This window comes from Cervus canadensis, chromosome 4 (genome assembly GCF_019320065.1).
Source record: "Cervus canadensis isolate Bull #8, Minnesota chromosome 4, ASM1932006v1, whole genome shotgun sequence".
In the NCBI taxonomy this organism is placed as follows: Eukaryota; Metazoa; Chordata; class Mammalia; order Artiodactyla; family Cervidae; genus Cervus; species Cervus canadensis.
In genome coordinates this window covers 105,114,610-105,124,932 of record NC_057389.1, presented here as the reverse complement: position 1 = coordinate 105,124,932, position 10,323 = coordinate 105,114,610, and the positions used below count along the sequence as shown (strand labels likewise).

Genomic DNA, 10,323 nt, shown 5'->3' with positions numbered 1-10,323 from the left:
GCTGCAGCGCAGGTCTGGGGCCCGACTGGGAAACCTAGGGCGCCGCGCACCTACCCCAGTCGTGCGAGAGCGCCGTTGCGGGGCCTGCGATCGACTGCGCGCCCCAGCTGCGACCAAAAAGTCCTTATTTTCTCCTCTCCTGGAGAGAGGCATGGCTCGGTCGGTGCTGAAGCCTGCAGCCCGTCTGGTCGCCAGAGTTCTTGCACCAAAGGACCTTCCCACTCACCTTCCCTCTGGGGCAATGTGAGGCCAGTTAGAAACCCCAGGCTCCCGAGAGAGCCAGGTAGCATCCCATTTTCCTCCCTTGGGGCCCCCTGCGGGCAGCCCAGGGCTCTGCATTGTTAGGACTGGATTACAAGAAGTTCGGGGACGGCTGCTGCTCAGATTCGGACTCCTGAGGAGCCGCCCCAACCCCAGGCTCGGATTCCACTCCCGTGACGGTCGAGACGCCTTGCTAGTGTCCTCTCATCGGGAACTGGATCATTCAGAGCGATTATGAGTCACAAAGCCGTAGGGCCTTGGGGTGAGCACCACGGGGTGGGGTGGGGGGGTCAGGGCCCCCCACCCCACCCCGAGGCAGGGTGACGCCCGCGGTCACTTCACAAGGCAGAAATTGTTACCTGGGCAATAAAAGGCACCGCAGAGGCGGGGGCCGGGGAGTGGGCACATGGGGGTGCGGGTGTGCAGGTGCCAAGCGCCATGGGTTAGGCCCGAGATCGGAGTCCGGCCGCCCCCCGACAGCAGCCGCCTCCTGCTCCCCACGCGCCCCAGGCGCCACCATGTCGGGCGACAAGCTTCTGAGCGAACTCGGCTATAAGCTGGGCCGCACGATAGGAGAGGGCAGTTACTCCAAGGTAAAGGTGGCTACGTCCAAGAAATACAAGGGCACAGTGGCCATCAAGGTGGTGGACCGGCGGCGCGCACCGCCCGACTTTGTTAACAAGTTCCTGCCACGCGAGCTGTCCATCCTAAGGGGCGTGCGGCACCCACACATCGTGCACGTCTTCGAATTCATCGAGGTGTGCAACGGGAAGTTGTACATCGTGATGGAGGCGGCCGCCACCGACCTACTGCAGGCAGTGCAGCGAAACGGGCGCATCCCCGGGGGGCAGGCTCGCGACCTCTTCGCGCAGATCGCCGGTGCCGTGCGCTACCTACACGACCACCACCTGGTGCACCGCGACCTCAAGTGCGAAAACGTGCTGCTGAGCCCTGATGAGCGCCGCGTCAAGCTCACCGACTTCGGTTTCGGCCGTCAGGCTCACGGATACCCCGATCTGAGCACCACCTACTGCGGCTCTGCCGCCTACGCGTCGCCCGAGGTACTGCTGGGCATCCCCTACGACCCCAAGAAGTACGACGTGTGGAGTCTGGGCGTCGTGCTCTACGTCATGGTCACCGGCTGTATGCCCTTCGACGACTCGGACATCGCCGGCCTGCCCCGACGCCAGAAGCGCGGCGTTCTCTACCCCGACGGCCTCGAGCTGTCCGAGCGCTGCAAAGCACTGATAGCCGAATTGCTGCAGTTCAGTCCGTCGGCCAGGCCCTCCGCGGGCCAAGTAGCGCGCAATGGCTGGCTGCGTGCGGGGGACTCCGGCTAGAAGCCGGGGTTCCCACCGTTCCCGCCGCGCCGAGCATTGCGCAAGAGCAGGGCACGCGCAAGAAGCGCGCTTCCGTAGTTCCGCGAAGCCGCCGCGCACCGCTGTGCACGCGCCCTTCCCCCTTCCCTACTTCGACGCCGGGGGCCGCGGTCGCCCCTGTTTGGAATTCAACTACTCCAACACGATCCCAAGAGCAGGAGGGCGCATGCGCTCCCTCGGTTCCCGGCGAGAAGGCCCCAGGAGGGGGCCAGATGAGAGGAGACAGAAACATTGCGCCGGTGCAGGGTGAGCGACCGCTACGCGGTGGGCGGTGGCTGCTTGGAGAAGCTGCTGGCTAGCGGACGCCCGCGGAGGACGTCCATCCACAGCCAGCTTCGCGTACCGGTGAGGGAAGGCGCGCTCCAGGCGCTGCCCTCCTTGGAACTTGCAATAAACTCGCTCTTTCTCGCACCTAGCTCTAGCAATGGCCCCCTTTTATGGAGCAGTGGGGAGGGGATCACTCCCGGGGGAAAGGCAGGCACGGGCACCCCATTTTAAAGACTTGTGGAGGTTCTTGCTCCAGGTCTGAAAAGGGAGTTAGGAGGATTCGAACTTTCGGGCTTCCCATCCTGGGCCGACTCGAAGGGGCCTTGGTGTCATCCTCAGCAACGTAATGGCCCTGGGAAAGGAGGTGCTGGGTTGGGGAGCAAGGACCCCAGCACCTTTCTGGTGTTTAAGGATGGGACAGCAAGGGGCCGGGGGCGCCTGTCCAGACAGAAGGTGTTTACAAAAGAGGAAATTGAGGCCCACACTTGCCCAAAAACAGCCCGGATTGGCACCCCGATATGTCTGAAGTGGGGTGGGGAGGTGCTGGAAGCTCTCCTTGGCGAGGAAGGGGTTAGGCCCCTTCCTTGGTGAGGCAAAGGAATCTGCCGGGTTCATTCTTTTTTAGTTGTAGAACAGTTACTTTACAATATTATGATGATTTTCATGCCATTCACCAACACGAATCGACCATAGGTGTACACGTCCCCTCCCTCCTGCACCCCCTGTCGCACTGGTGGTTTCACTCATGCTGTTCATTCAGGCATTTTTTGAGCAGCTGCTGTGTGCAAAGGCACTGGGACACAGCCAAGTGGCTTGGATCCATCCGTGCTCCCAGCAAGGGAGCAAGTGGAAAGTAAAAGAATGGCGTGAACATAAAATAATTGTAAGTTGTGCTAAATGCCAGGTGGGGGTGAGCAAGGAGGGACTGAAGGGAAGGAATCAAACACTGGAAACATCAGGAGTGTTCCCAAGAGAGGATGGAGCTGGTGTGTTTGAGTAATGCTAGGAACTGCTGTAGCTGGAATGGAGGGAAAGGAGGCAGAGAGGTAAAAGGGGTGGATCTGGTGTCTGGAGAGGGACCCCACAGGGTCTGGGGGAGGCTGGGGGTTGTTTTGCTTGTGATGAGGTTACTGAGTTTAGTGACAGTGGCTGTTGTCATTCGGGTGTACGAGAAACAGCTCCCTAGGTGCTTACCCTGTCTGCCTCCACCAGAGCCCAAGTCCCTGACAAGAGTGGTCAGTTTCTGGGTCTGACCAAAACCCACCCCTGCTCCCTCACCCTCAGTGGCTCTCAGGTGCCTTGGGGATTATGTGCCAGCTCTCCCTCCACTCCCTTCAAATCGGGTGTGGTCCCAACCACCTCCTTTTACAGAGCAAGAAACAGGGTGAGAAGAGGGAAATGTCTTGCTCACTCAGAATGAAACCCACATCCTTTGCCCTTGCCCCTGCGTTGCGTGGTCTCACCTCTGAGCATTTGCACAGGCTGACACCACTCCCAGCGCTTTTCCCTTCTCCTCATGCAAGACTTGGCCTGAAAAAGGTCACCTCTCAAGAGGCCCCATTCTTTCCCTCCTCACCCCCCTCACCAGGTGTGATCCCAATGATGGGGGCGTGGCACATGCCCTTTTGTGCCCCCTCATCACTGTGTGTAAGCAGTGGGCCTGGGGGTCCTTCCCCTCGTGGCCACACCCGTGACTCAAGTGAAAAGGGGATAGGGTCTCAGGGACCAGGCTGGTGGCCCTGCCTCCAGGGAGGAGCCTGGGTGCCTGACCCAGCAGGCTCCCTTGCAGAGGGGCCTGTGGAACCCCAGACGTGGGCTTCTGCCAGTGTTGGGGGGCGTGGGTGCAGTCAGCATGTGCCACAGGTTGTCAGGCTTGAGCTCCGTCCGGTAGCGTCTTGTTCCAGTTCTGTGTCTTGCCCAGGTGAGACCAGGCTGGCCATGGCCGCAGGGGAGGGATGTCAGATCGACCCCAGGCTGGAGGCAGAGATGCCCCGGTAACAAGCGGCAGCAATAAATAAATGAACAAAAGCACCCAGGAAAACAAGGTGACATTTTATGCATATTGGAGTTCAAAGTGCTCATAGGTTTCATTTTGTGAGTAAAACTTTGAAACAATGGGTCAACCTCTGAAAACAAATTTGCACCAGGAACTGTTCATTTCAAAGCCAGCCAGGTGGCTCCCACACTGCACCGTCACTGTCCTGCAGCAGACACCCAGTGTTGAGCCAGAGAAGCCCACCACTCTGGGTTGGAGGCTGTTGATGGCTAAAACCCAAGCCAAGGGGCAGAACTCACTGCATCCTCACCTCATGCACCCCCCTGGCCCTGTGGATAAACAGGCCACAAAGCGCCACCCAGAGGTAAGGCTGTAGCATCCAGCTGGGTGCGTGCTTGCATGCAGTCATGTCTGACTCCTCACAACCCAAGGGACCATACAGCCCGCCAGGCTCTCTGTCCATGGGATTCTCCAGGCAAGAACACTGGAGTGGGTTGCCATGCCCTCCTCCAGGGGATCTTCCTCACCCAGAGATTGAACCCACGTCTCTTATGCCTCCTGCACTGGTAGATGGGTTCTTTACCACTAGTGCCACCTGGGAAGCCCCAGCATCCAGTTTCATTCTGTTCAGTCACTCAGTCGTATCAGACTCTGCGATGGACAGGGAAGCCTGGCATGCTGCAGTCCATGGGGTCGTAGAGTCAGACACAACTGAGCAATTCAACTGAAGCATCCAGTTGGGGAAGACTAAAATCCCCATGGCAAGTGAGATCTGAAAGAAGCCCAAGACACAAGTGTCCGATCCTTTGCTGTTAAGGATCACCCTGCCATCCAAAGTCTCCAAGCTGCCCCAAAGCTGGGAGGAAAATGCAGGATACCAAAGCAGTCAAAAAGAAAAATACAGCCAACACATCATCCATTTCTTTATTGTCCTTCAGATTCTAAAACTTCATGACACAACATATAGCCATTGATTCCAGCGTCTTTATTTATTAGAACTTCTATGCCGGTTTGGTGGTCACTTTGTTTTTAACATTCTTATCAAAGACTTAGAGTCACAATAAATACAAGTGACAACCTCCTCCCCCCAATCAAAACAAACCACCTCCCAAATACCCTACATTGGTGTGACTATTACTCTTCAAGGATTATAAAACTTTAGCTGTCCTTTAAAAAAAAAACTCAGTCCAACTTCTTTAGGCAAACGCCATGTGCAGCATAACTAGGCATCAAAGAAAAACCCTATGGCAGAGCAGCAAGGACCGTCTTTCCATTATTCACGCCTGTGATGAATGTATGATTTGTATAGAAACCCCCTCCCCGCGTCTTCTCCAGCCACAGGAGTGACTTGTGGGCCACTCAGGAGCCATGCAGGGGCGTCGCCTCTTTCATTCCCTCTGCACCAGTGACCTTTCGCTTCCAGACCAGAGCCGCCACCCACCCCTACCCCTGCCTCCCAGAGCAGTCACTCTTGACCTTGTCAAAGGTGTGGGTCCCAAGAGATACACCTGGGACACTGAGGACTAGGGTCCCCACAACAGTCGGGATGGCCAGAGCCATGGGAGCTCTGAGTGGACGCAGTTACCTGTGCGGGCACCCACAGGCCTCCGCACACAGCCATTTCAGATGGGGAAGGGAGCCTGGTGAGCCCTGCACCCCAGTCCACAGAACAGCCGACTTTCTGAATGGTTTCCAGGTGCCACCGGGGGTTCCTGTCACAGATTACTAGGCAGTTACAACTGTCATTTGGGACTGGCGGCTCCCACATTCTCTGGTTCTCCTGGGAACCAGATCCTCTCAGCCTACAGAATCCCAGAACCATGGCCCATTTTGAGGGGTGGGCTTTGGGGTTGGGAGAATACCTTTAATGTTAACATCCTTCCCATACTCGAAAGGTATTTAATGCTCTTTCTTAATAACATTATAAATTTCAGCACAGAACCATGCACTTGAGGCTTATAGGAGTGACAATGCAAAGGGGAAACTAAAGGAAAAAAGGGGGATAGAAGTTTTGAGACAGGGGAAATGAATCAAGATTAAGGCATCTCACCTTCTGGATCCCCCCTTTTTTTCTTGATCCCTTTTTTAAAAAGCTACATTTATGTCACAGTAAGTCCTACCCATGGGAATGTTCCTGCAAATGCTGGGCTGGAAGAGGCAGAGAACGGGTCAGGGCCCAGCCACCGCGTCTGCCTGTGGCGGTCAGTCTGCACTCAGCTCACAAGGTCTAGTCAGTAGCCTGGAGAAGTCTGGCCAGAGGAGGTGAGGAGAGGTGGATCCTGAGCATGGTGGAGAATGATGGGGAGAGGATCCGGGGCCAATGCGAGTGCCTTGGTTTCGAGCCCCGGAGTCACAGACCCAGTCAACCCCTGTGGGGGAGCAGCAACCCTGGGTGCCCCCAGTGCTGAGGTGACCCTGGCCGAGACACCTGAGCTGCTGCATAGCACTGAGGTCAGTCTGCCCGGTTCACCCAGCTGGGCACTCCTTCTTGTAGCATTTGGGAATTTTGGCCCGTGTCATTGAACAGAGAGAGCTAACAGCTCAAGAGTAGTATAAGACAGGTATTTATTTGCCAGGCACACAGAAAAATGCGAGGAATAGAAATGCTTGCATACTCTTTGATTTTTTGGTGTAAAAACACACCCTTCCCCACTCCCCCCTCCCCCAAATCCCTGGATCTTGGAATGAAAGCCACCCTTCTCCAGCCCTCCCCTCCTTCAGGCCACCTTCATTATGCACTCAAAACAAAGATCAGTGAGAAATTTAGGGCTTTAGACAAAAAATTCGAATGCTTTGCAAAACTAGGTCTTCTATTGCATGTCAAAAATGTCTTCTAAACACTGATGTTCACACAGCATGAGGGGGGTTAAATGAGCCTTTATTAGAACGGCACAGCAGTGTATCTGAGGAAGGTGGCCCTACAAAATAAGGATTTTAAATTAAGTCCCTAACTGCATGGACAGGAGAACCAGGGCTGGGGCTGAAGTGAGGAGCAGCGTACCCCATCTCCACACGTGTGTGCATGCACACGTGACACCCTCACACCTGCACAGAGCTGGCCCATGTGCAGCACACACACAACAGCTTCTACCTTTCCTCATGGACTGATTTTTAAGGAGTGGGAGAAAACAAAACACAACTAAGAGCAGACCTGATCCTTTGTAAGACATTTCTGTAGACGCTAGAGGATTAAAAACAAAAGTCTGAAGGCAAACCCTGGCAGCACGGCCCTGCTTTTTAAGGGAGGTTCTAAACTAGACCCAAACATAAACCCTGAAGTCTGGGGGGCGTGGGGGCGCCTCCCCACACGGACACACCTGACAGGAGCACAGGCCAGGGCTTAGGATGCTGTCCATCAAAATGAGGAGGAAAAGAAAAGGAAAAATTTAATAAAATAAATCACCACAACAACACAGAACACAACAGCTGGCCCCTCCGACTTCCTGCTCAGGGTCTGGGCATGGCTGCCGATTCGCCCCCCTTACTTGGGTGGCAGCACTCGGCTTCCAGGGTCCCAGGCTCTCTGGGTAGGTCTGGGTTGCAGTTTGTTCTTCTGCTTAAGTGTGGAAGGTCAGAGGGTGTCTCCGGGATGAGCAGCAGCAGAGGCCTTCTGCTGGAGTGAGGGCTAGGGGGTCACCGGGGTCACGCTTGGCAGGGAACCCTGGGTCTGCACAGTTTACGTTCAACTCCATCATCGTGAGGTGATTTTAAAAAATCTGTCAACCTAGGGATTGCCATGAAGAAAGGCAGTCAGAAATTAGGAGGCTAAGACGGGGGCAAAGCAAAACAAAACAATGCTCCGCTCAACTTCTGCAGCCGGGCACTGCTGCCCGGGCGTGTCACAGTGTCTGGGCGCGCCGTCCACGAGCCCTGCCAGGGGCTGAAGGGGAGGGCCAGGAGCAGAGCCGGCCCCGAGGTCCGCTTTTCTGCTGGTGTTGGGCAAACTAAAGGCAAAGAAAGGAAGGAAGCCCACGGGAAAGGTCCCCCAGTGTGAATCCTGGTCCACCTGTGAAGCGTCCCTCCGTGACGCGACGAGACTTTGTAGCCAAGACTGGAGCTCTCACTTCTGCAGCGTGGCCTGCGCCGCTCGCCCCTGGGGGCGCGGGGTGTCTTCCCGAGTGGAGGGTGGTGGGCCAGGTGGGAGGGAGGAGGGAGCCTGTTCCCCACCGGGCCTGGCTCGCACTACTTCCATGTGGCTGACTGGGGGATGGAGCGGGGCGGGATCATGTCCAGGAGGTACTCCCGCTGACGGTCCACGGCTGAGGAGGTCTTGTGCACCGCCAAGCTCGGGCTGACAAATGCGAGGGCCCCGCCTGCGACAGGACAGAGCAACAGGCCACAAGGGCCCGGTCAGGGGAGGCTCCGGGGAAGACCCCCGCCTTGGCTGGGCCCGCTGGGCACAGGTGGCACGAAACCCAGCTGGGGGAACCCCCGAAAGCCTCCAACCAGCACACTCTGGGTTCTGGGCTGGCATGCAGCAAAACACTGTCCCAAGGCCCCGGCAGCAGCAGGGACCCGAGTCACTGTGGCACCAGGTATTCTGGGTGGGTTAATCTATTCTGTGGAACAAGACTTCCAAACTGAATGCACCACAGAACCCTCCATGTGCATTCGAGGCCAGCGCTCCAGAAACCTGGAGGTCCTGCCAGGTCCTGCCCAGCTTTCCTCAAACCACCATCCAGAAACCCAGGGCAACCAGGAGCATGCTCCTAAGCCATGACACTTTCATATCTAATTGTACAAGTATTTGAAGACAGCAACTATTTATTCCCTCATGTTCTCTTTCAAACGCTACCTGCAGTGTGCATTTTCCCATGGCTGCCATCACTGTGCATACATGTGTAGTCTCCTATTTGACTTTTCCCACTTATTTCATATACTTCCAAATTTCCCAAAAAAGGAATCTTCTGACCAGCCTATGAGTTCTTTGCTGCCATCTCAAATGTGCTGAGCAGAAGTATCTCTGTCTGGCATGTTCATAAATGCTCTCTGCCCTCCAGGAGGCCTGGATTCTGCTGCAGTTGGATGACCCCTCCCCACCCCGCAGCAGGCTCTGCTCTTCAGCCGTGTTTCTAACACGGTCAGCCGCACGCACAGCCGGCTTTTCTGTGCTGTGTTTCCACTGAGAGTCCTGCTCTCCCAGTTCTGACTATTGAGATGGATTCTCACGATGGTGCCTCTTCTTCCTACAGGGACCCGGGGGTGGGCTGGGAAGGGAGATGGGAGAGCGCTCTCACCCATCTCTGCCTCTCAGCCCTCTGGGCTGACATTTCACTTTGGAGTTACTGATGGACACAAGAAATATTTAACATTCATCTCAAGGCCAGGGAAGGATAAGGAAAAACAGGACAAGTGGTGTGGGGATGGCCCAAGGACAACCATGGGAAGGTGGAGCTCTGGCAGACTGGAGAGTGACCCCCTGAGGGTCTCCACCTCCCCAAGCTGTGTCTGAGATGCCTGCTCCTCACAGGTCTCTGCTGCCCACCTCCTCAGGGTCCCCTCCTCCTGCCTCCTTTCTCATTCTGTCCTGTACTTTGTACCATCTGACCTGTCCAAGCGGGCAGGGGTTCCCCACAGAGTGGGGAATGAAGGACACTGGGTCAGTACACTGTGAAAGGTACGCTGTAACAGCAGAAACAAACATTCTCTGTGGCAGAAGGAGGAGAGGTGAGGCGGGCACTGCCTGAACTGGTTCTGTCTTACATTTTGGGTCAAGAGCTGAGTCTCTAGGTATGGGGGCGGAGATACCAAGCGTGATTAGTATTGATCCAGGGCTACCACGAGTTCAGGGTGTCCTAGTCAGCGAACAGAGGTGAGGCTGTAGTCTCGGAGGCAGCTGCTCTTAAGAAAGCAGGTACGGGTTCAGGACCCCTGGTGCCACAACCTGGGCGTGTGCATGCATGTTAAAAGTAAGGACGGGATGGGCCCGCCCCTGGGGAGGTCCCCGCTGAGCCCCGGCGGGGCCGCCCACCTGTACTCAGGGGCGCCTTCTTCCAGTTGGAGGTGGTGCTGCCCTTGCCAGCGCTCACGGCCCTCTCGGAATGTCTGCCTGTCCTGCTGACGAGGGCGGTGGCCGAGGCTGCGCTCTGCAGTTTGGGCGACTGGCTAAATGTGTGCAGGATGCCTCGGGGCGTCGTGGCTGAGCCCCGGGACAGCTGGCTGGAGGCCTGCGGGGAGAGAGGGGGCCACAGCTCACACAGGGAAGGGGGCCGCGGAGGGCACGGTGCTCAGCGCAGCCTCTCCTTGAGCTAGCTGACCTCTTCCCACCCACACGGGATCCCTGGAAGTCCAACATCAGGAGACTAGGTAAGTTGCACCGAGGCAGGAGGGGAAGGAGGAAGGGAAAAAGAGAGCGAGAGACAGACAGACGGACGCAGGCAGTGTGACAGTTGGCGCCTGACGTGGTCACGGTCGGGGGCG

At 56.5% G+C, this 10,323-nt stretch overlaps 2 protein-coding genes across 12 annotated transcripts in view; one reads left to right on the top strand and one right to left on the bottom strand.

Annotated features, from left to right (window-relative positions):
- Positions 1-7: 7 nt before the first annotated feature.
- Positions 8-3,752, top strand: TSSK6 (testis specific serine kinase 6). The gene has a single exon (XM_043467489.1). The coding sequence runs from the start codon at positions 780-782 to the stop codon at positions 1,599-1,601; it is 822 nt and encodes a 273-aa protein (XP_043323424.1). The 5' UTR covers positions 8-779; the 3' UTR covers positions 1,602-3,752.
- A 1,061-nt stretch (positions 3,753-4,813) lies between these two features.
- GATAD2A (GATA zinc finger domain containing 2A) overlaps positions 4,814-10,323 on the bottom strand; it is a 92,832-nt gene continuing 87,322 nt past the window's right edge. For all 11 annotated transcript variants that reach the window (XM_043467484.1, XM_043467483.1, XM_043467480.1 and 8 more), the window contains 2 exons: positions 9,875-10,070; positions 4,814-8,216 (listed from right to left, as the gene is read on the bottom strand). In XM_043467484.1, the coding sequence (XP_043323419.1) occupies positions 8,086-8,216; positions 9,875-10,070 (327 nt within the window). In that variant the 3' untranslated portion in view covers positions 4,814-8,085. The remainder of the gene's footprint in view (positions 8,217-9,874; positions 10,071-10,323) is intronic.